At 49.2% G+C, this 25,585-nt stretch overlaps 1 protein-coding gene across 1 annotated transcript in view; it reads left to right on the plus strand.

Moving 5' to 3' along the window:
• FARP2 (FERM, ARH/RhoGEF and pleckstrin domain protein 2) overlaps positions 1–25,585 on the plus strand; it is a 134,358-nt gene that overhangs the window by 81,457 nt on the left and 27,316 nt on the right. Inside the window, exons 13-17 of the mRNA XM_025403973.1 lie at positions 14,669–14,844; positions 19,995–20,084; positions 20,774–20,907; positions 21,351–21,432; positions 23,280–23,517. Coding sequence (XP_025259758.1) covers positions 14,669–14,844; positions 19,995–20,084; positions 20,774–20,907; positions 21,351–21,432; positions 23,280–23,517 — 720 coding nt within the window. The remainder of the gene's footprint in view (positions 1–14,668; positions 14,845–19,994; positions 20,085–20,773; positions 20,908–21,350; positions 21,433–23,279; positions 23,518–25,585) is intronic.

Here is a 25,585-nt window from a genome sequence, read left to right on the forward strand (position 1 = left end):
TTTACCACAGGCTCATTTCCTTCCAGTGGGGAGCACCGGTGTGACCGGCAGTGCCGTGGGGGGGCCCCTGCTTTCACATTGACAAATGCCCAGCTGCAGGTGTCTGAGGAGTTCATAGACGATGACCCAGCAGATATCTCTTTCTTTGCTGGAGGCTCTGAGGCATTTTCTTTTCCTTATGGCTCTGTAGTTCCACAGGAACCTCAGGCCTCTGCCCAGCCTCTGGTGGCCGCTCCTTTGTGTGAGCTTCCAGGGTCTGCTCAGTCCAGCCCAGACAGGTACTCCACTGAGGCAGTAGACATGAACACAGAAGACGATTTTGCATTTGAGGAAGAAAGTGACTTCAGTGGGAGCGCACACCCCTCAGACACCTCGGAGCTGTTTGAGGTGAAGGCGCAGGCCAGCCGGATGCAGCGCCTGCTGGGTCCCTCTGAGACCAGCTCACTGAGGAACAGCCAGTCTGAAAACAGCTCCCTCAATAACATGCCGCTGCGTGGTGGGCTGTCTATGCACACATGCAGCTCAGCCAATCAATCTGAGGCCAGCTCCATGGTCAACTTCCCAGCCTACTCAGTCCGCTCCGAGTCCAGCTCGGCCTTCCAGTTCTCTGACATCATCGACCAGTTAGAACAGCTCAGCTACCCGCCCACGACGGTCGAGGACTCCAGCAGCACAGGGTCAGACTCATGGGACTCTGAAACCGAGGCCCCCCTAGACATAAGCCTTTTCTTCAGCAACCCTTTTGCACAGACAAGTGGAGAAAGAGTCCCTTTTGATTTACAGAACAATTTAAAGAATTTAACTCCAGGAGAGCAAATAGATAAAAACCCATCTTGACCACTCTGGGTTGCTTTACAAGGCAGCCCACTCACCCACACTATGTAGTTTAGAGCTCAGAATTGTTTGGTTTAAACATAGAAAGTGACTTTCATTTCATGGCTACGTATTCAACTTTTTTTTAATTTCCTGATTTATTATACTTCTTTGAATGTCAAAAAATTTGACCTCCAGCCAGTCCTCCTAGAGAGCCAATAAATTGGTCTTTATAGCTTAGTTTTTGGCATATGCTTTGATTCAAGTAAAAACTGGTGCTATACATTCTGAATGTTACACAGTTCTGTTAATGTTGATCTTCAATAGAATATGTGTGTTGCACTATTGATGCTGCTTTTCAAGATGAGCCCTGCTGCCTATAATTAACTAGGACACGGGTTTTGTCTCAATTGTCCAGCCACTGTGCTACTCAGAACCTTGAGTATGCCTCTACAGCCCTAACCCTGGGAAAGATGGACATAGGCCATGGCCTCCTGTGTGCTGTGATCAAACTCCTGGGACTCTGAGACCGTAAAGGCCCCTGTGGACATTAGCCTTTTCTTCAGCAGCCCTTTTGCACAGACAAGTGGAGAAAAAAGGGTCCCACTGGGAGTCTGGGGGGACAGTCATCCACTGCACTGGGGTTGGGAGTGAGGGGGTGCCTGGAACTATCCCAGTGCCAAAGGCACCATGTCATGTTTTTTTAAATTTTTTTTTAAAGGTGTCAAAGGGCCACTGCCTCATTATTGACTTGAGACCCAGAAATAGTGCTATATGTAGATGGTGGTCTTGGAGAGGCATTGGTTTAAAATGGACTTATGTAAGTGTGAGCTGTTTTCTTTTCTTCAGCTTAATTGGGAATATAGAAGATATATGGTTGCAAAAAAAGCAGAACCAGACACACCATGGGCATCATTCTGTCCCAGGACAGTGGGAAGGGTCCCAAGGGCAGGTGGGCTGAGGTGGCCCTGCCCACCCATCCAGCGTACCTGTACACACACACCAGGTGCCATGGGCCCTGCTGCGTACCACATGCAGAGCTTCTCAGTCTTAACCACCATGAAAGTCAAGGCTGATGTTCGTGGCACAGAGTGGGTGGGTCCATCCAGGGACGTCATGGGGAAACCACTGCCATGCAGCTCAGCACCGACAAGCGCCGGGCTCAGGCCAGCCCTGGACGACACTGTTGAGTGTGTCAAGTCCACAGCTAGGGTTTGGGGTTTTTGTTGTCTTTGCTTTCTGATCTTACCTAGTAGTGCAATACCACATTTAACATTTAATTCTCTTCCCAGAATGTCTTGTGGAAACTTCACATTTCATTCCTGTTCACATTGTGAGATCTCTCATCTCTGATGTTTTGCCTGGATGGATTTACTGTGATTGATTGCACAGGGACCACATGGCTCAGGTGTCTGAGCCATCGAGGGCATCTTGTAAGGGCTGGTTTTCCTTTTCTCATCAGTGTTGGCTGGATGCCAGCAGGGGTTTTGTGGCTAACCACATCAGGCAGTTTCCTGTTTTTGTAGCTTTGTTATACCTAAACCGCAGTCTCATCATTTTGCTTATGCAGCTAGAACTTTCATTCTGTCTAGTTGTTATTCATGCACCTGCCATCTTAGTGCTTTAGGGGCCACTGGGCACAACTTTCTACATTGGCAAATACCTGCAACAATGTTGTGACAGACAGAAGCGCAGCAGTGAACCTGAGGTCAGGACAGGACTGTTTGGGAGGTTCTGCTTTTCTTACTGTCTCACCAAAGATAAACCTTGTGTTTGTGTGGTGGGGAGAAATGAGCATAGATTACGTTTAAAATGTTTTCCTAAGCCTTCGTATTCATATGGCAGCTGATGGTTCCTCTCTCCTTCATCAGTGTTGCCTGACGACTGTCCTTGCTGATGCTGGGAACTAACAAAGTTGTCTTTTTGTTTTTAAGGGAACCCACCTGGCGTCTGGACGGCAGGTTAGGTTTGGGTGGTTTGGAGCTAGCACTGCTGTGGGGCAGGGGTGGCCGCTCCCTGGTGAAGCTAATGCTGCGGAAACTGGAATGTTCCCTCCTAAGGAGTGGGATCGTGCCCCCGCCCCCCCGGCAGAGGTATCTCATCACTCCCTCGTGTGCGAGATTCTGAATAAATTTTGTTTTCAGGCATCTTCTACTAGGCCTCCTGTAGAATAGATCCTGTTGTTTTTGGTTTGTGTTAATGGAACCTCACTTTCTAGAGATAATTTTTTAGTTTTTTATTTAGGAAGTTTTCAAAAGATACAAAGCAGGAACCCACATCACCTCCAATTCAGTGTTACCCACACTTGACCATGCTTGCCCCAGCTGTGCCTTTCTTCTTTCCTTGGGTATTTTGTTGCTCTAAAGTATTTTATTATTACTTTTTTAGAGACAGGGTCTCACTCCTGTCACCCAGGCTGGAGTATGATGACGCAATCACATCCCACTGCAGCCTCTACCTCCTGGGCTCAAGCCATCCTCCCACCTCAGCCTCAGAGTAGCTGGGACTACAGGCACTCACCACTGCACCCAGCTCATTTTTAAAAAACTTTTGTGGAGACAGGTTCTCTCCATGTTGCCCAGGATGGTCTTGAACTCCTGGGCCCAAGCAGTCCTCCTGTCTCAGCCTCCCAAAGTGCTGGAATTGCAAGCATGAGCCTGGGTGCAAAAAAAAAAAAATCAAGGCTTTCTTCCGAGTTACTGCTCACAGCCCTCCTACCCCTTTCTCTTTCGAGTGGGTTGTAATGTCCACCCAGAGGGGTTTAGAAACGGAAGGGAAGGCAAGCGTGTAGGCACCATGGCTTTAGAACCATAAGGAAGACATTTCCCAGTACAGATTCTGTCTTTCCACTTGTAACAGTGAGGCACTGACATTGCTTTTTTCCACCTTAACAAGACAGTTTACAGTGGTTAAATAGCAAAACACCCAGAGCAGTTCAGCCTGAGGCCATAGTGCCCTGCGGCAGCACTGGGCCCTGCTTTTCTTTCTGCTTTGTGCTGCGTGGCTCTTCTTCACGCCAGTGTTGGGTAATGCACAGCCTGAGAGGTGAGGCCTGATAAACCCTGAAATTGAAAAAAGTATGCAGATTTGACCCAACACTCCTGGAAGTGTCTGGATACAGCTCACTGAGAGTGTGGAGGTGAAAGTGCCTGCAAAATGTTGACAGTACTCTCTCAATCTATTGATCTCCTCAGTTACATCCAGAACCTTAAAGCTGCACAGTTGTCATGCTCTGCCTGCAGTCTCAGGCAGGGCGCATCAGGGGCTGCACTGGTAGCTCCCAGGAGGACTTACCCATGGGTCACCGTCATAGCCAGGTGTGTCCACTCAGAGGAGACACGATCCTGCAGCAATCCCCTCCAATGAGAGGCCACCAGCAGACAGTGCCTGTTGTACCCATGAAGTCCACCACTAATTATATACTCTGCTTTAGGTAGAATATTTATTTTTATTAGCTGTCAATCTGTTTTTGTATTTGTTTCCAAAAGTCTAGGTACTTTATGTAGGCCAATGGATAAATATTTCAAGTCTAACAGTAGCACAGTTATATGTTAATACAACTGACTACATGAAAAATATGTAACAGCATATGCTATGTAATTTTTCAAATCACTAGGTCTTGATATGTGCCTTTTTTATATTACCAAGAGATTCTCTAAATATGGAATTAGATTAGGATTCTCTGTTCCAGTTAACACACATTTTTAAATTAGTACTGATGATTGAGGGATGGACAATAGCACACCAAAAAGAGTTTAGTATGAAAAACTTAAACCTGTTGGTTAAGTCATTCCCATTATTGTCATTTTGCTGAGGGTGACTTGGTCCTTTTGAATTGCTTTGGTGTACGGGTATGTTCTGATTTTTCATGCAAACTCCTTGGCCATTCCACCGCTCTGAGGGGTAATTGTAGCACTTCACATGTGCTGTGGTTGTGATCACATGGAGACATGTATAGCATGTGTGTTCCTAGCTGGTGTGTGTTTATGTGACATTTGATGCCAATACATATGTCTTCAAGGTACGCTTGTTCCCTCCCAGCTCGTGGAATATCAAAAAAATTCATTGCTGGAAAAATTATTTCATAGACAAAAATGTTAATGTTCTCTTGGGGACTTAGAGTTGAAAATATTTATGTAGATTTGGTTCTAAAGTCCACAGAATCATATCTGCTGTGGTCTCCCTTTGGTGCTCATCTGGGGGCCACGTGTATGGAACATTCTGTCACAGGCGGCTGGAATGTGGGCAGATGCTGTTAGCCTCCCTCTCCGCTGGTGGTCCATGCCTGACGTGTCCCCTAGTTCAAGAAGGCACCATCTTTTGCATGAAAACAATTGCGTTCCGCTAGGAAATGAAGAAAAAATGAGCTGGAATTTCCTTATACATTTGAACTTGTTCCTTTTTTAGAGAGACATTTTTGTTGTCTGCTTTGTGGTACTTATAAAATTTGTTTTCCATTGAAATTGCCATTTATAAATTTGCAGATCTGTACTAATTTAGAATTTTTTAATTGTTCAATAAAATAAGGAAATATTTACTGTGAATTTTTAAATGGGCTTTTTAGCTTTCTTTCCCTCTACTTCTAGTTTTGATTTATATAAGTTAAAGATTATTTTACATATTAATCCCTGAAGCAGCTGTGTATTTTTTATAACAGTGTCACTGACATCTTCATAGGCTTCTGAGCAACAAACAGGCAGCAGGCACCATGACTCTTGTGCAGATTGTCTTATTTTAATATGGATGGTGATGTCTGTGGAAGGCCAGCGGGGAAAGGTGCCTTGCTTCTTCTCAGTCTTAGCTCTGTCAGTGCTTCCTGGCCTCACCTGGTGTGGCCTGCACAGCGGAGCTGGGTGTCGGGGAGGACGTGCCATGCAGGCCCCCACCACACCCCACGGGGCAGGCCTGGTGTCCTTGCGCTTTTACCGTTCACAGAACAGATGTTGTTGGCTTCTTAATTCTGAAAATGAGGTTATTATTGCCTGTTTTTTCCGCAGTCAGCCAAAACCCACCCTGTAAATTACAGGGGAGAACGTGAGCAAGAGACCTCTGCCCCAGAGTGCGGCAGCTCTGCGGGTTCTGGTCAAGGCTTTATTCCACTCTGAGCTTGAGCTTCCCTTTCGGCCAACACGAGTTTCTGCTGCCTCTGTGGAGTGTCCACGCCTCTCTAGCCCCACACGCGCCTGAGGGGGCGGGGGCTTTGGACACTGCCTTCTGCTTTTGAGCCCTTTGAGGATAGGCTCCTCACTTACCCTTTTGGGACCTTAGAGCAGCATAGAGCTGCAGCCACTGATGTCAGGCGCCTCCGGGAAGGTGATGGTGCCTCCCCGGGGCTCTAAGGCACCTGCTGCCCAGTGGGCAGGGTGGCCAGTGAGCACCTGAGGCCAGGAAGGGAGGCACCTGGCGGTAAGCCCTTCCTGGAGCTTAGAATTGTACCTGCCACACCAGAGCAGAGGGGCTGTGGCGGCAGTTTTCAGAAGGCACTTTTCAGAACAAACTCATGGGTCTCCTCAGAGCCCACGGATAGATAGTTACTTCCCACTTAGAGGAGTGGGGAATGAATCCCAGGGGCCTCACTTAGCCCCTGACATTATGCTGGCCGTCCTCCCTAACCATCGCCCTCCTGGTCCTTGGGCCACCCCTGCCCAGTGCCCGCTGCCTAAGGATGAAGTGGGAGGCACCTGGGTGCATAAATCCTGACTTCAAGAAACTGCTCAAAAGCATTTCTGTATTAGGTCTATAAGTTGACTGATTTAGACGGTAAGAACCATGTGGCCCTTATGTTCTTAAAATATGTCAATTCAGATTATATTTCTTTCCTAATCCTAATAACCACCACCCTTTATTCAGTTTACTTTAATAGTTTGTTTTCAGGACCTTGCCTCCATTGTTCCAGTAAAAAGATTCATAAGCCAGAGCATGCTTCTCAAAGTTTTGGACACAATGTATTAGAACAAAAACATAGAGGCTCTGGAGCACCTTCACACATTCAAGAGGACACCGTACACCTGGCAGACAGCAGATCGGGACAAATGGCCCAAAGCACAACTTGCTGTTACAGGTTAGAACACCTGCTTTTCTTAGGAAAGAAAATGTCTCGTTTATTTAGAGCAAAACAGGAAAGAAATAAAGATTATTGGGAGCACTTTGTGTGTTGATACAGCTCTCTGAACCATGTGAGAGCAGCAGCGGTGGTTCCACTGTGTACTGCCTACCAAGCCGTGGCCCAGGGCTTTGTGTGTCAGCTCGTTAAAACCCCAAATGGCCCTTTGGAAAGCTGTGCCACGCATCACATCTTCACATCCTGTCCTGTAGGCAGTGATGCCGGGTAGGGAGATGAACTAAATGCACAGTAAGAGATGAACCAATACCTGGACCCCTCGCCATTGACCATTTTTCTATCTCCCACTTGTATTCTTTGAGCCAGATTTTGTGTGAAAGCGACTCATGACATCCTCTTCCAATAGTGAAGCCAGAAATAATTTTGGGCTAACTCATCAGGTTCACGTTTACTTGGATCCCTTGGACAGTTCCACATTTTCCTTTTCTTCTGGAATTAACAATTCATTGATCGAGCCTCAGTTTCCTGTACCGCCTCTGAAGTTAACCTTCAACTTGACCTTGAATTTTGCCAACAAGAGCTGATTCTTCCTCCACTAATAGGCAAATATTTTCAAGAATCATTTGTTAGAGTTTTAAAGAGGAAAGTTGAAAAGAATGAAATAAAACTAACTTTACCTTTTTCTCTAAATGTGATATTTCTCTTTCATCACCTAGTTAGAAGAATAAAAACAGTGTCTTGAAGGAAAAAGTGAAGGTAAGCACAAAAGTTTAACATTGTGATTTTTAAATGACATTTCAGAAATCATGTGTTGAATATTTAGAAAATTCTGGAAGTAAAGAAACTGCCACAAAGAAAATCGCCTGCCAGACCGGGCGCAGTGGCTCCTGCCTGTAATCCCAGCACTTTGGGAGGCGAAGGACGGCGGATCACGAGGTCAGGAGTTCGAGACTGGCCTGGCCAACATAGTGAAACCCCGTCTCTACTAAAAATACAAAAAAAAAAAAAAAATTAGCTAGGCGTGGTGGCAGGCACCTGTAATCCCAGCTATTCAGGAGGCTGAGGCAGGAGAATCACTTGAACTCAGGAGACAGATTGGAGTGAGCTGAGATCATGCCAGTGCACTCCAGCCTGGGTGACAGCTTGGGTAAAGTTAGTTTTATTTATTTTTCCGTCTCAAAAAAAAAAAAAAAATCATCTGCCAGAGATGCTCACTGCCGACAGTCTGAAATAACAGTTTTAAATTTTATGCCTTTTGGCCGGGAATCAGAACGCTTTGGGAGGCCAAGGTGGGAGGATCATTTTAGCCCAGGGAGGGAGTCAGGAGTTCAAGACCAGTCTGAGCAACATAGGAAGACCCCATCTCTACAAAAAAACTAAAATACTAGCTGGGCACAGTGATGTGTGCCTGTGATTCCAGCTACTTGGAAGGCTGAGGTGGGAGGATCGAGCCCTGGAGGTCAAGGCAAAGCTGCAGTGAGCCATGATTGTGCCACTGCACTCCAGCCTGGGCAACAGTGCAAGACCCTGTCTCAAAAAAAAAAAAAAAAAAAAAAAGGCCGGGCACAGTGGCTCACACCTGTAGTTGCAGCACTTTGGAAGGCTGAGGTGGGCGGATCACTAGGTCAGGAGTTCAAGACCAGCCTGGCCAACATGGTGAAACCCCGTCTCTACTAAAAATACAAAAATTAGCTGGGCGTGGTGGTATGCACTTGTAATCCCAGCTACTCAGGAGGCTGAGGCAGGAGAATCACATGAACCCAGGAGATAGAGGCTGCAGTGAGCTGAGATTATGCCACTGCAACTCCAGTCCAGCCTGGGAGACAGAGCAAGACTCAGTCTCAAAAAAAGAAAAGAAAAAGCTGGGCATGGTGGCTCACACCTGTAATCCCAGCACTTGGGGAGGCTGAAGTGGGCCAGTCACTTGAGGCCAGGAGTTTGAGACCACCATGACAAAAACTGTCTCTACGAAAAATATAATAACAATTAGCCAGGCACAGTGGCACATACCTGTAATCCCAGCTACTTGGGAGGCCAAGGCCTGAGAATCATTTGAATACAGGAAGCAGAGGTTGTAGTGAGCTGAGATTGCGCCACTGCACTCCAGCCTGGGCAACAGAACAAGACTGTCTAAAGAAAAATAAGTAAATATGTATCTTTTGAAGATGATCAAACCTTGTTACTTGCTGGAGTGTGGTGGCCTGATCACGGCTCACTGCAGCCTTGACTTCCCAGGCTCAGGCATTTCTCCCACATCCACCTCCTGAGTAGCTGGGACCACAGGTGTGCGCACCACCACGCCTGGCTAAATTTTTGATAATTTTATTAATTTTTTTTGTTTTTGTAGAGATTGGGTTTCACCATGTTACCAAGGCTGGTCTCAAACTCCTGGACTCAAGTAATCCGCCCACTTCGGCTTCCCGAAGTGCTGAGATTACAGGCATGAGCCACCACGCCTGGCCAATCAGCAGCTTTGAGAATATTTCAGATGTTATTCTCTTCCCAAAGTGCAGTCTAGGCAATGAAGCCTGACAGTGAACAGCCAGTGGACAGTTTGTGATCCATCCCAGCAAAAGTGTAGAGCTCAGTAAAACCTAACTACTGTTTTTATCTCTCAATTTCAAGTCTCTTAATGTTGACAATTGAAGTCTTGTCTACAGGTAAAGAAGTCAGTCCTTCTTGAGGATATCGTGGGATAGCTGGGCCTCATCTTTGTGTGTAGTAGGTGTGTCCTCCTATGAGTTGTGTATGATATGAATTTTATAGAAGGGACTCCTGTAACTCAGAACAAGACTGATTCTTACTGGCTGCTTTTTAGTAGAGGACCTTGGATTTAGAGTTTGTTTTTTACAGATACCTAAGATTAATTCTTTACCATGTCAGGTAAAACTACACGTATTCTGTGGCACCTAAAACTTGATATTTAGCATTTTAAAACTTCTCTGCCTTTTTTTCTTTTTCTGAGACATAGTCTCACTCTGTTTCCCAGGCTGGAGTGCAGTGGTACGATCTTGGCTCACTGCACCCTCCACCTCCCGAGTTCAAGCGATTCTCCCACCTCAGCCTCCAGAGTAGCTGGAATTGCAGGCATGCACCACCACACCCGGCTAATTTTTGTATTTTTAGTAGAGAGGGAGTTTCACCATGCTGGCCAGGCTTCTCTCGAACTCCTGACCTCACGTGATTCACCTGCCTCAGCCTCTGAAAGTGCTGGGATTACAGGCGTGAGCCACCCCGCCCAGCCGACATCTGATTTTAACCCTGCATTCTGATGTGCATTGTCAGGGTCAAAAAGATTTTCTAAGACGGAGGAGCACTATGGCCAAGTGTCCTTTTATGATATCCACAGAATTCAAAATAGCAGAGCCTGAAAGACACTAACTTTATCCTATCATATGTGACTCTGGAAAGCACCCTTCACAGCCATGGTCCCACACTTGTCCTCTTACTGTGGAGTACGTCTGTGTTGGTGACTTCAGCTAAACGTGTTCCCCAGGGATAAATGCAACAGCCCATACAAAATCAGGCATGAGGACACAGTCCAACAACTTCGTGTGTAAATGAAGTTACACATTCATCATCAGTTGCTTGTTAAAAAAAAAAAAGTCTCCCCACAGATTTATTGACTTTATCATGTAGGATCTGTATCTGTGTTTGTGTAATTTGAAGTAGGCTTGATTTATAAGGTTTGCTATAGCTAACATTTAAAGAAATGTTTAAACTAGGCACAGTGGTGCACGCCTGTAGTCCTAGCTACACAGAAGGCTAAGGCAAGAGGACTGTTTGAGGCCAGGAGTTCAAGTTCAGTTTGGACTTCATAAGATCCCATCCATTTAAACAAAAGAAAAAGGAAAAGGGTCTGGGCACAGTGGCTCACATCTGTAATCCCAGCACTTTGGGAGGCCAAGGCAAGTGGATCACCTGAAGTCAGGAGTTCGAGACCAGCCTAGCCAACATGGTGAAATCCCATCTCTACTAAAAATACAAAAATTAGCTGGGCATGGTGGCGGGCGCCTGTAGTCCCAGCTACTCGGGAGGCTGAGGCACGAGAATCGCTTGAACCCAGGAGGCAGAGGTTGCAGTGAGCCAAGATTGCACCACTGCGCTCCAGCCTGGGCAACAGAGTGAGAGACTAGGTCTCAAAAAAATTTAAAAAAAAAAAAAATGTTTAATGGTAGTTTGTGGTACTTTTTAATGTATTTACTAAATTATGAGTTGACCATTTTGTTAAATAGAAAGTATTTATAATAGGGCAGGAGCAGTGGCTCCCACCTGTAATCCCAGCACTTTGGGAGGCCAAGGCGGACAGATCACTTGAGGTCAGGAGTTCAAGACCAGCCTGGCCAACATGACGAAACCCCATCTCTACTAAAAATACAAAAATTAGCCAGGCATGGTGGTGTGTACCTGTAGTCCCAGCTACTCAGGAGGCTGAGGCACAAGAATGACTTGAACCCAGGAGGCAGAGGTTGCAGTGAGCTGAGATTGTGCCACTACACTCCAACCTGGGCAACAGAGACTTTGTCTCAAAAAAATGTATTTATGGCCTTGTGCGGTGGCTCATGCCTGGAATCCCAGCACTTTGGGAGGCTGAGACGGGCGAATCACGAGGTCAGGAGATCGAGACCATCCTGGCTAACACGGTGAAACCCCATCTCTACTAAAAATACAAAAATTATCTGGGCGTGGTGGCGGGCACCTGTAGTCCCACCTACTCAGGAGGCTGAGGCAAGAGAATGGCGTGAACCCAGGAGGTGGAGCTTGCAGTGAGCAGAGATCGCGCCAGTGCACTCAAGCCTGGGCGACAGAGCAAGACTCTGTCTCAAAAAAAAAAAGTATTCATAATATTATCAAATGATGACTTTTAACCTCCATAGAACCAAAAATAGTTTATTCCAAATGAGCAGTCTGTCCTAAAGGGGAGTGTCCTTCCTTTATGAGGTATTTATTGGGGAGTTGTTTACTGGGAGTGGCATTTTCCTTTTTTTTTTTTTTGAAACGGAGTCTTCCTCTGATGCCCAGGCTGGAGTGCAGTGGCGCGATCTCGGCTCACTGCAGCCTCCACCTCCCAGGTTCAAGCGATTCTCCTGCCTCAACCTCCCGAGTAGGTGGTATTACAGGCACGTGCCACCACACCTGGCTAATTTTTGTGTTTTCAGTAGAGACAGGGTTTCACCATCTTGACCAGGCTGGTCTCAAACTCCTGACCCCGTGATCCACCCACCTCAGCCTCCCAAAGTGCTGGGATTACAGCCATCAGCCACCACGCCCGGCCGGGAGTGGCCCTTTCTAATTTACAGCCCTGTTAACCCACATTGGCCATGGCCTGTTTGCAACCCCAACAGCATCATAGCAGCACACGTTATGATGTGTCTCGTGATTATGCCATTTCCTCAAGTTTTACCTCCTGCAACTTAAAGGCAGGTTTTGCAGCAACTTTTTGGTAAACTGTCAACTAGTAACTTGCTGTTGGACTGTACTCCAAGTGAGGTGCTATGAGGAGCCCTGGAAGGACCCAAGGGCAGAGTAGTGAAGGCCGACTTGAACTTCCAGAAGCAATGAGTGGAAAACATCTTCCTGCTACACCCTGAACAATACAGTTATGAAGAATAAATAGATATTAGCAGCTTCTAGACTTTTCTCTGAATTTTCATCACGTAAAATATCTCCTTGTGAAATTCTGGCTTATTGAGGACAAAGAAGATTCTGGAACACAAACCCCAAACAGCGCATCTTTGGAAACCTGCCTCTTTTCAACATAAGAAGTAATCCACACTTCAGGGGCTATCACAGAGCCACAGTTCCACTTTGAGCCCTTCAGAAGTGACGAAGACCAAATGTGGCCCAGTATGTGAGGCAAGGAGGAAGTAGGAATTTCATGCTATTTTCAGGTTGCTTAGTGTACTTTAACTGAATGTGTAATAAAAGCAAATTCTAATAAATTGGTTGTTAATAATTTCCTATAGTGATGTTACCTAGGTTTTCTATAGCAATGAATGTTTCATCGTGTTTTAAATGTATCTTGTGAAAAATTCCAGAGGAAAGCTCTGCTGTCATGAGCACTGATATTTCATCTTAAGAATCCTAATAAGTAGAATTCCTAGCAGCAGACAAGATCTTTCCAGGGCTTCTGATTTGTCAATGTGAAAATAAGGACTTCCTCCCCTCCATCTCCCATGTCCCACTGGAGGGTTAACCTGTTGAGTTGCTTATGCGTGCCCAGCAAACGGAATCATGATGTCGGCTGCTCTCAAGAAGCTGCTCTATACTAATCTGCTTACACACTTACATGTTTTAGGTTAAGTGAACCAAGTTTGGGTTTTATAAACTGGTCACTACAGGCAACTGCATCTGAAGATGCCAACAATAGTGTAAGAGAATCTTGCTTTGAAACCAGTTGTGGGTGGAGTAAAGAGGCACCATGGTGTGGCATTTATGCAATCAGGGGTTCAAATCGAGTTACTTCTGTTGCAACATTTGGTAAGCCGACTCAGTAATCATCGTTAGAAATCATGATGGTTTCAGTGTTCAAACACTATACACTTGGAAACATAAATGTCCATCTTTGATAGTTTTGTTTGTTTGTTTGTTTTGAGACGGAGTCTTGCTCTTGTTGCCCAGGCTGGAGCTCAATGGCACCACCTCAGCTCACTGCAACCTCCGCCGTTCAAGCGATTTTCCTGCCTCAACCTCCCAAGTATCTGGGATTACAGGCACCCGCCACCACACCCAGCTAATGTTTTATATTTTTAGTAGAGATGGGGTTTCACCATGTTGGCCAGGCTGGTCTCTAACTCCTGACATCAGGTGATCCACCAATCTTGGCCTCCCAAAGTGCTGGGATTACAGGTATGAGCTACCACACCTGGCCTTTGGTGGTTTCGGGTTCATGCCATTCTCCTGCCTCAGCCTTCCGAGTAGCTGGGATTTCAGTCGCCCACCATCACAACCGGCTAATTTTTTGTATTTTTAGTAGAGACAGGGTTTCACCATGTTAGCCAGGTAAAGTTATCTTTAAAATTTGGCACTTAATAGTTACTGTTTCCCATAGAAAAACATTAGGAATTAACTGTTGTAAATTTTTTTTAAATAGAAAAGGATTTTTTTTATTATAAAATTCACAATGAAATATACATCATCATCCTCTTTAGAATTGGGCTGCAAATTTGGCACCTATTTATTCAAAAACAAGCATTGTTTTAAGGAGAAAATTATTACTGTATTTTAGAAAACCAAAATAAAATTCCCATTAATGAAAAACGGAACTGGAAAACAGTGTCATGAATTGAGCAGTTTTATATGATCCATTTTTTAATGAATAATAAGTTTGGCCTTAAAATAGATATTGCTTTTTCAGATGTTAGCACTGGTTTGACATCTTAAGTCTCTAACCTCTAGCAATGCACATAGAAAGTGTTCCCCCTTCCTGGTGGTGTCTTTTGCTTTTACACACTTTGTGGTGCTTGATTTTATCATAGTTACATATTCTGCAGAGCAAAAAGAAGCCCCCAGGAAACACAAGGATGGTATCCAGGCCCCCCTAGATTCCTGGGGGATCCACAGTCTGTGGATTGCTCTCTGAAATTGGGTAGATGAACCATCAACCCTCATTCTCAGTTTATGTCACGTTTAGTATCGTGTGTAATAGAGGCTTTACCTAAACACGTTTTCCAGGAAGTGCCTGGCACTGTGTGAGTCTGGCGGCTGAGTGGTCAGGAGTGTAGTAGTGGCTCTAAGCCAGCCTCACAGCCCTTTCTCATTTCTCGCTCCATCCCCCACCCCATTCATTTCCAGGCCTTTCCACGAAGAGTCCTCAGCCTTCTCCCTCCAGCCGGAACAGCCCCCTGAGTCTGAGCCCTGCATTTCAGGTGCCTTTGGGCCCAGCTGAACAGGGCTCATCCCCACTCCTGAGCCCTGTCCTCAGTGATGCTGGCGGAGCTGGGATGGACTACGAGGAGCCGAGACACAAGGTGGGCCCCTCGAGGCTTGAGAAGCTAGCAGAGGGTTGCCGGGTGGATGGACCTGTGCTCACTGTTCCTTGGGGTGGTGCTGGTGGGACCCCGGGGTGGGGCAGGGAAGGGCCCTGCACTCACAGCCACCCTACCAGCGTCCTGAGCAGAAAGGAGGTGCTGGGCCGCCTTCCCTAGCAAAACCTTCCTGAGACTTTCCTCTTATCTCTGGGACCCCAGGTTCCTTCATACAGAGACAAGTTTCCTTGTTCATTTAGCAAACGGTTTCCTGGCACCCACAGGCTCCATGTGTCAGGCTGGGTCCTGGGACTGAGTAGGCACTTCTAGCCTCCCCCACTCTTCCTTCCTTCCTCCCTTCCTCATTTCTCCCTCCCTTCCTCCCTCCTTGACTCCTTTCTTCCCTCCTTGCTTGGTCAAGCTTCTACTTTTAACAATTGAGTAACCGGGAGGAAAGATCTGGGTGCTAAGGGAGGGTCCACCAGGGATCCCTTTGGGTTCTGGAGAGGCTCTTGGGTGGGAGACCCTGTGGACAAGGAGGTGCCCTGGGCCAGACGTTGGAGACAGTGGAGGAGCCACCTGTGGGGAGGGGACAGTCCTCTGCTGTTGTGGCAAGGGGAGGGGTACATGGGCCACAGGCAGGACTGAGGGTTTATGACAAAGTTGAGGCAGTGTCCCCTGTGGGTCTCCTTTTACCGAAGATGATAGGAATAAGGGCATAAACTGAGAGTCTGCAAGGAGAAAGTGACCCAGCAGAGAAGCTCGCTGCTGGCAGACACAGGGCAGCCAGGGCAGGGAGGCTGTGGCCTCAGGTGGCCTCCACTCTCCCAGCCCAGTGGTGTCTGCCTACAGCTACGGTTTTGCAGATGGGCCCTAAAAGAAGAGACTCAGGGTCCAGGGAGTTTGCGGAGTATATTGGGCCTGGAGTCCACAGAGAAGGGAGACACAGGGTCCCTGAGTGGCAGCTGGATGGGAAGCGGCCATGGGGCCTCTAGGAGAGGGAGGCAGTCAGTGCTGGTACAGGGGGAGGCGTGTTATTGTGACACCTCAGCACTCCTGCTTTGGCCTGAATTGGCCAGAGGATATTCTGTCCAAGGCCTGCCTTCCAGATGGCAGGGCTACCCGTGGGATGCTGGGACTCTCAGCAGGTGGGATGGCACAGGCAGGGCAGGCTCTTCCTTCCCTGTGCTCTGGGGGTCCCTGGATCCCACTGGAATGGAAGGAGCCCCCTGGTCTGGAGGCAGCAAAGGATATTAAACGTGCTGCTGTGTGAGGCCTGAAGGTGAGGGCTGGTTCTGGGTCCTGGCAGCAGACTGTTTCCAAGACAGATGTCTTTTTATTTTATTTTGGAAACCTAATGACAGTCTCTCTAGTTCACTGTTTCTTCGGTACAAAAACAAAAAATGGCTACCAGGCAGTCTGTTATTAAGACTAAATTTTAATTTGTAACTTTTTATATTATGAAAATCAATTGATTCTTTAGATGGTTCTATAGGGTGACAGCTTGTCACATCTGAGGATAATTGGGCTGGTGGCAGGTGGCCCTGGGAGAAGCCTGTTAGTCACGACGTGGCATGGGGCCAGCAGCATGACAAGGCCCTCTGGGATGGGGGCACCTCAGGGTCCTCACAGAGCCATGCCCTTGAGGAGTTAGTGGCTGAGTCACTGCAGAGAAAGATTCAGCAGTCCTTGGGCCCAGCCCCTGCGTGTGGGCACCTTCAGCCCTGACGTGGTGTCTCCTGTTACCTCTCCTCAACACCTGGGCTCTGGAGGGAGGGCTCTGGGCTCTGCTTCAATTCTGTGTGTGTGAGCTGACATAGCAAGGCTAGTGCCCAGCACAGGTGGGCTCTGAGATGGCAAGGATGGCCCCTTCATCACATGCAGGGGCTGCTGGTTTGACCCGGAGGTAGGTTTCCACCAGAGTACCCCTCTGTGCTGACCTCATGAACCAGTGTCTCCAGCCAGGCTGCAACAGGTTCTGGGGAGACCCCGGCCCCAGATTCACTGACGGCTCTGCTGGCAGAGCCTGGCAGACCACTCTCCTGGGGGAACCAGGGTGACAAAGGGGTCTGAGAACCACGTGCTGCCATTGAGGCCGCCCGTCAAGCTTTTGCACTTGGACCCAGTTGCTTGGTTGTGCCGGGAGGAGCAAAGAGCTTCCCACCCTCCAGCCCACCCACGCCAGCTTATGCCCTCCTCCCCAGTGTCTCCCACTTGATGCACCGTTTGTCGCCTTTTTAATAGAGATTTGTGAGGATCAGCAATAGTCGAAAGGTAGGAAAGCCAAAGGTGGCAGAAGCCTCTTCCATGCTCTGCAGACCCTTCCTGTGGGGACAGGTGGCGAAGTTCACAGGAATTGCACGCTCCTCTGGGGCTGTCCCTGGCCGCCCTCTCATCTCTGGCCTGTAGCCCAGCGTACTGGGGCCTCAGGTTGGACATTGATCTGGAGGTGGGGGCAGAGTGGCAGCTGCTGTATTTTCTGTCCCTGAGAGTCTCCTTATGGTATTCCTTGGGCTGATGAGGCGGGGGCGGGGGCGGGGGCAGGATGGACGGCCCTTCTCTTGGCCACTCTGCTCCCCTGACTCCCCTGTGACCCAGTGGTAGCACCTGTGATGAGCAGTCTCATCAGCGACTGCTGTGGCTCTCTGATGGTGTTTGTGTCTGTGAGCCTCACCCCTGGAGGAGTAGAGCTGCTCCAGGACTCGAGCATCCTGTTCCTACAGAACAACATTCAGAGTTAGGACATTGCTTTTGGACTCCATGCCAAGGTGACTGTGGCTAGGAAGTCGTCCTCCCTATACCAGACTCTCCCCCAGGGCCCAAGGCCAACAGTTTGTGGGGCATTAACATGCAACATCCCTGTCCCTCAGCTGTGTGGGGAAGGCTGGGGCCTCGCAGACCATAAGCATGGGCCTCTAGGACGGGACCAGCTCTGACCCCAGAGAATTCACTGGGCATATCAAGCTCTCTCTCTTTTTTTTTTTTTTTTTTTTTTTTTTGAGACAGAGTCTCGCTCTGTCGCCCAGGCTGGAGTGCAGTGACGCAATCTTGGCTCATTGCAAGCTCCGCCTCCCAGGTTCACACCATTCTCCTGCCTCAGCCTCCCGAGTAGCTGGGACTACAGACGCCCGCCACCACACCTGGCTAATTTTTGGTATTTTTAGTAGAGACGGGGTTTCACCATGTTAGCCAGGATGGTCTCGATCTCCTGACCTCGTGATCCGCCCGCCTTGGCCTCCCAAAGTGCTGGGATTACAGGCATGAGCCACCGCGCCCGGCCAAAAAAGTCATTTTTAATATCATGAAGCTCAAAAAGAAAAAATTGAAAAAGCCTAAAGGCTGGAAAGGTGGTTCAGCTTCTCTGCGGTGAGGAGGCCATTGCACCAAGAGGTGGGGACTGAGCTGGTACACAGTGGCAGGGCTGTGGGAGCCAGGCAGGCTGCCAGCCATGGGGAAGAGCTGAGAGAACAGCAGTGGACATATGCAGGACTCTGGCAGGGGAGGCACAGCACCTGGGCACTGGAGGGCTCCAGGCAGCAGCATCTCGGCGGGCTATCCCTTCACAACTGGCTATATCCATGGGCTCAGCACTCACAGGATAAATGTGCCTCTGTCCTCTCATCCACGAGGGGTGGACTACCCTGCAGGCTGTGCTGAGCTTCACAGCAGTACAGGGAGGAAGACATGACCCCACATGCCACCTCAGCTGCTTGCTCACTTGCAGACCCAGCTCCTGATATTCCTCCCAAACCTCCAGTCATGGCAGCTGGTCTTTTCCTTGGCTTAGGCCAAAAACTGTTGCAGTCACCCCTCCTGCCTCCAACCCTCACGCCTTAACTCCACACTGGAATCAGGTTGGCTCAACCTTCAGAATGTGTCCAGGATCTCACCCCTCACCCCTCTGGGTCCCCCAGCCAGGGCTATCTCACCGGCTGGTGCCGAGGTCCTCTGGGAGCCTCTCTGCCCTCCTGATCTACTCTCATCCTGGGGCCCAAGTGCATCACAGCACATTCAGGTAGACCCCAAAGGGTCCAGAAGGCCCACATGGCCTGCCTTCCCCACCAGTAGCCTGTCTATTCCCTCTTACCTCCCCACCTTGCTCCAGCCGCTTGACCTCTGACCTGCCCCACGGGCTGACCTGTCCACGCTGAGTGAGGCTGCGGCCTGCCACATCCCCCAGCCTCCAGTCCCTCCTCTGCTCTGCATTGTGTCTTGTACAGCCCTCTGTGCTGCGATGTGTGACTGTGTGTGTTGCTTCTTGCCTGTCTTCTCCTGGTAGGACACCCTCACAGGGGCAGGGGGCAGTGTCCAGGCCCCTGATCGGAGCTGACACCTGCTCCATGGGTATTTGCACGGCCCACCTGTCCTGAAGCTGGCCACAGTCTGGTGGTGGGGCAGGCAAGCTGCGAGGGTAGAGCAGGATCATGGTTTCTGGGCAGTGGGAGAGGGCGGCGAAGAGGCTGTTAAGTTGCACCTCAACAGAGGGTGGCTCTTGGAGGGTTCAGGGTGGGGAGAGGCCCTCCAGGGACAGGACCCAGTGCCTGCCGAGGCCATCATGAGGCATGTGCTTTGCCAGGAACACTGTGTTGGGTGAGGTGTAGAGGGTCCCCCACAGCCAGCTTGCCTGCTCGGCGCCAGCACCTTGGGCAAAGATAGCCCTGCCGGCTATAGGAGTGCTCAGGGCTGGGCTATCTCCAGCAGGGCACAGAAAACGGCCTGGGGTATGGTCCACATCTGCATCAGGAAGTGCACCGGCAAGCCTGGCGCTCTGACGCAGGCACACTTAGAATGCACACTGTTTGCTCTTTTTAATGACTTTTGTATGGGTTAGGTTTAATAATTTATAAGCACACACACACTCATGGACCTGTGTCTGCTGACCAGCTATGCCACTGGCAGTGATATACAAAACCAATAATAAATTTCAGCCCTGTTTACATATGGTGATATTTGAACAGCAATTCTTTTCTCCAAAAGAATAACAGGATTATGTTTTTACTCAGGGATAAATCCCTTCAGAAGTTGAAGATGAAAATCCCATGACGATGTTAACTTGAGCAGAAGAAAGCAAACATTACAAACTTCAGGCTGCCTGAACACGGGAGGGTCCCATGTCCCATGGATGCACACTTACAGCTTTCTGCTTCTTTCAGCGCATGCCTGCAGACGAGGCCTACTTCATAGTCAAGGAGATTCTTGCTACAGAACGAACATACCTGAAGGATTTAGAAGTTATTACTGTGGTACGAAAGTCCTTGATTACTTTTTTTTTAAATAAATATCTCATCTGAACACAGATAAATCCTTTTTTTGTTTGTTTGTTTTTTGAGATGGAGCCTCACTCTGTCACCCAGGCTGGCGTGCAGTGGCGTGATCTCAGCTCACTGCAACCTCCGCCTCTTGGATTCAAGTGATTCTTCTGCCTCAGCCTCCCTAGTAGCTGGGATTACAGGTGCCCACCACCACACCCAGCTAATTTTGTTTATTTAGTAGAAGTGGGGTTTCACCATGTTGGCCAGGCTGGTCCCAAACTCCTGACCTCAAGTGATCTGCCCAAAGTGCTGGGATTACAGGCGTGAGCCACCACGCCCAGCCAAGAAATATCTCTTGATAATCGTGAGACTTGGTATGTATATATTTTTGTTAAATATATCTGCCTTAAAACATTTATTCTAAGTCCAGTCAGAACACTGGATCCAAGTTTTTGTGGAGCTATAAAGCTGCAAAGTGTCCATTTGAAACTTTTGATGTAGGATAGTTTCATTATATTTGATCAACAAAGAGGATAGCTGTAGGGCTGGTCTGAACCCTCTTTGAAGGTGGTGACTGGAGGGTCATTGCAGGGTGTCCTATGGCTACAGGCCCTCAGGGGCACAGTTTCTCAGTCCCCAACAAGAGCCATGCCTTCCATCACACCGCACTCTTCCCACAGTGGTTCCGCAGCGCAGTGGTGAAGGAGGACGCCATGCCTGCGACTCTGATGACACTGCTCTTCTCCAACATCGATCCCATCTATGAGTTCCACAGATGCTTCCTGCGCGAGGTGGAGCAGAGGCTGGCACTCTGGTAACACCCCTTCGGCCCCCAGGTCTTGGACCCCCACACAGGAGACTCCCACACCAACTCATCATCACAGCTCTTAGGAGCTTCCCAGCTTCAGAAACTAATTCAGAAGAGCCATTTTTTCACTGGAGTATATTTTTAGGAGCCTGCGGAGAGGTACAGATATAATAATACCCTTTATTCACCCTCTTCCAGAAAAGAGAGTGCAAGGAGCAAGTTAAAAATAGAAGATCCCTTTTTGCCTGGTTACCGTCTGTTTTAGAGAATGGCCAGACACATAATAGTAGCTTCCATCCAGGGCAGGCCCTGCCCTGCGGCCTCTTCCACCTCAGAGCTTCACAACCTTCTTCCAGCTGGAACCAAGGCAACTGTCACCCTGCATCTGATTACAGTGCCTTCTGCAAGCTTTCACCATGTTTAGAACGACTTTGTTTCTTTTTACTCAGGGAAGCGCCCTCCAAAGCCCACACAAAAGGCGGCCATCAACGAATCGGGGACATCCTGCTCAGGAACATGCTCCAGTTAAAGGTAGGCTGCATGGTGACTGCTGCCTACACGAGTGCTGTTAATGGGAGCAAAACCACGGTCCCGAAGCTGAGGCCCCTCAGAACAACATCCCCTCAGAAAAGGGTCCCCTCAGAACAGGATCCCCTTCAGAGTAGGGTCTCCTCAGAACAGGGTCCCCTCAGAGAAGGGTCCCCTCAAAGCAGGGTCCCCCCAGACCAAGGTCCCCCTCAGAGCAGGGTCTCCTCAAAACAGGATCCCCCCAGACCAGGGTCCCCCTCAGAGCAGGGTCTCCTCAAAACAAGGTTTCCTTAGAGCAGGGTCCCCCTCAGAGTGGGGTCTGCTCAAAACAGGGTCCCCTCAGAGCAGGGTCCCCTCAGAAAAGGGGTTTCACAGAACAGGGTCCCCTCAGACCAAGATTCCCCTCAGAGCGGGCTCCCCTCGGAGCAGGGTCCCCTCAGAACAGGGGATCCACAGAGCGGGGTCCCCTCAGACCAGGGGCCCCCTCAGAGTGGAGTCTTCTCAAAATAGGGGCCCCCTCAGAGCTGGGTTCCCCTCAGAGCAGGGGCCCCCTCAGGGCAGGGTATCCTCAGAACAGCATCCCCTCAGAGCAGGGGACCCCCAAAACAGGGGCCGCCTCAGAAAAGGATCTCCTCAGAACAGGGTCCATCTCAAAATAGGATCCTACTCAAAGCAGGGTGCTCCCAGAGCAGGGTTTCCCCAGAGCAGGGCCCTCTCAGAACAGGGTCTTCTCAGAATAGCATCCCCCTGAGGCTCTCAGAAGAGGGTTCCCTCAGAATAAAGTTCCCTCAAAACAGAGTCCTTCTCAGAGCAGCAGCCCCCTCAGAACAGGGTCCCCTTTGAGCATCATTCCCATTAGAACAAGGTTCCCCCAGAACAGCATCACCCTCCAAACAGGGTCTCCTCAGAACTGCATCTTCCTCAGAACAGGATCCTACTCAGGGCAGGGTCCTGCTCTGGATGGGGTCTCCCTCAGAATCTTGTTTCCCTCAGAAAAAAGTCTGGCTCAGGGCAATGTCCAGGGCCCCATCAGGACACTGATTCCCTCAGAACAAGTTCCCTCCTCACCACATCCCCCTCAATAAGGGCTCTCCAAGAATAGGATGCCCCTGGAAACAGCATACCCCTCACAACAGGGTCCCGCAGAACATGGTCTCCCTCCAATCAGAACTACCCCCAAAACAGACTCCGCCTTAAAACATGGTTTGCTTTAGATCACGGCCCTTACCAGCCCCAGAACATCGTTCTCTTCAGAACCTTTTTCTCCACTGATGAGCATTCCCTTGAGGACAGTGTCCCCATTTCCATCAGGACAGGACTCCCCCAGAACAGTGTTCACCTCAGGGCAGGATTCTCCCCCAGAACATTGTCCTCCTCAGAATGGGTCCCCCGAGACCAGCATCCTCTTCAGAACAGGGCCTCCCTCAGATCAGGGTTCCCCACAGAACAGAGTCTTCCTCAGAGCATCATTCTCAGGACAGAGTCTCCCCTCCCCAGGACAGGGCCCTCACTGTGTCCCACATAGCCAACTGCAGCCCTCCCATCCTCAGTTCTTCCTCTGTCCAGTGAGGAGACGGCCCTGATCCACTCAGTGCATGTAATATGAGGCCAGTTAGTGATGCACATAGCAGTGACTCTAGTTGGAATGAGGTACAGGTCACATGGCATCTGAGACGGGTTGAGATGCATTCCTTGGAGGCTAGAAAGCCCCCACTGGCGCACGCTGGGCCACCGGTCAGTTTGCCCTGTGGGGATTTCCAGCCGGCGCCTGCCATCAAGGAAAACAGGCCAGTCTCCCCCTGGACCCCTACATCTCCTCACCTAAAGGCCCCACTCTTGCGCCTCCACAGGAGTTTACCAGCTACTTCCAAAGACATGATGAGGTCCTAACAGAACTGGAAAAGGCTACCAAACGCTTTAAGAAGTTGGAGGCGGTGTACAAGGAGTTCGAGCTGCAGAAGGTCTGCTACTTGCCTCTCAACACGTTCCTGCTGAAGCCCATCCAGCGGCTGCTGCACTACCGCCTGCTGCTGCGACGCCTGTGTGGACACTACACTCCCGGTCACCACGACTACGCCGACTGCCATGGTGAGTGTGGGTGCGGCCCTGCATCTCGAGGATCAGATCAGTGGCTGGGAGGCAGGGGCGGCTTTGCTAGACCTGAAGACTTCCTTCACTGGGAAGCGCAGGAGTCCACCCCATTAGGGCCTGGACCATAGTGGTCAGCACTGGCCCTGGCCTTGCCTCCCGTCTCCTCTGGCTGCTGGCAGAGGGCAGGTCCCAGGCTACACCAGGTCTCTGCCTCTTCTGCTCCTCCACCCGCAGGCAAGGCCCTGCCCATCTCCACTTCTGAGCAGTGTAGGGAATGACTCTGATTGCCCTGCAGGGGTCACAGGACATGCTTTTGCTGGGGACCGCAAAGCCCCCACAAGTACACTGGGGAATGGGGTGCAACCCCCAGGGCAACCTGCTGCCTATGGATGTTTCTGTCCTGGAGGCCATGGCTCTACAACATGCAAAAGATTGGGCCAGCGTGACCTGTTAGAAGTTTTCAACATAGACAGCCTTTGTAATTTTTGATGTTTATTAAAGGGACAAAAGAGTAAACTCTGATCTTTTTAATCTAAAAATATGATTTCTAATTTTATTGTAAATTTAGTCCCCTTTTCTGAGGTGACTCAGTCATGAGAGGGACACTGCTCTAATGGGGACCTATTCTGATGGGGATGTGGTCTGATGGGAACTTTATGCTCATCAGGAAGTTTTTTGTTTTTGTTTATATTTTTTTGTTTTTTGTTTTTTGAGATGGAGTCTCCCTCTGTCTCCCAGTGGTGCGATCTTGGCTCACTGCAAGCTCCGCCTCCCAGATTCACGCCATTCTCCTGCCTCAGCCTCCTGAGTAGCTGGGATCACAGGCACCTGCCACCACGCCAGGCTACTTTTTTTGCATTTTTAGTAGAGACGGGGTTTCACTGTGTTAGCCAGGATGGTCTTGATCTCCTGACCTCGTGATCTGCCCTCCTCGGACTCCCAAAGTGCTGGGATTACAGGTGTTAGCCACCGCACCCAGACTTTTTTTTTTTTTTTTTTTTTTGAGATGTAGTTTCACTCTTGTTGCCCGGCTGGAGTTCAGTGGCACAATCTTGGCTTACTGCAATCTCCTCTTCCCGGGTTCAAGTGATTCTCCTGCCTCAGCCTCCCGAGTAGCCAGGATTACAGGCGCCCACCACCACACCCAGCTAATTTTTGTATTTTTAGTAGAAACAGGGTTTCACCATGTTGGCCAGGCTGGTCTTGAACTCCTGACCTCGTAATCCGCCTGCCTCAGCCTCCCAAAGTGCTGGGATTACAGGTGTGAGCCACCACATCAGGATGTTTTTACAAGTAAATTTTATCATTGTCATTAAAAATAGATGAAAAAATACTTAGCATTTCCTCTAGCTGGTTTCCCATAGCCATGAATGGATATAAATAAGGATGCTTTCTAATTAGCAAGAAATAGAATGGATCATAAAGTGTTGATGATTCTCTTTCTTTTCGTTCTAGAAGAAAATGTTTCATGTTTGCTAAAAAGAAGAAGGTCAAAATTATAGAAAACACTTTCAAACATTTTAAGGAAAACATGAAATAACCACACCATGTTTAAAATGTTTCTTGTTGTCAGTCATTATACCACAGTAGTTAGGTAGGCAGAGTGCTGGAGCAGAGGGTGGCCTGGACCCCGGGCGACCAGGGAAGACATGCCGTGGAGAAGACTGGGGCCCGGATTCTGGCCACGTCTACCATGTGCTTGAGGGACATAGGATTTTGGAGGGATTCCTGTACCTCACAACATGACAGGTTTCTAGGCCGGGCGCGGTGGCTCAAGCCTGTAATCCCAGCACTTTGGGAGGCCGAGATGGGCGGATCACGAGGTCAGGAGATCGAGACCACCCTGGCTAACACGGTGAAACCCCGTCTCTACTAAAAAATACAAAAAACTAGCCGGGCGAGGTGGCGGGCGCCTGTAGTCCCAGCTACTCGGGAGGCTGAGACAGGAGAATGGCGGGAACCCGGGAGGCGGAGCTTGCAGTGAGCTGAGATCCGGCCACAGCACTCCAGCCTGGGCAACAGAGTGAGACTCCGTCTCAAAAAAAAAAAAAAAAAAAAAATAAAA

The sequence above is a fragment of the Theropithecus gelada genome, chromosome 12 (assembly GCF_003255815.1).
Source record: "Theropithecus gelada isolate Dixy chromosome 12, Tgel_1.0, whole genome shotgun sequence".
In the NCBI taxonomy this organism is placed as follows: domain Eukaryota; kingdom Metazoa; phylum Chordata; class Mammalia; order Primates; family Cercopithecidae; genus Theropithecus; species Theropithecus gelada.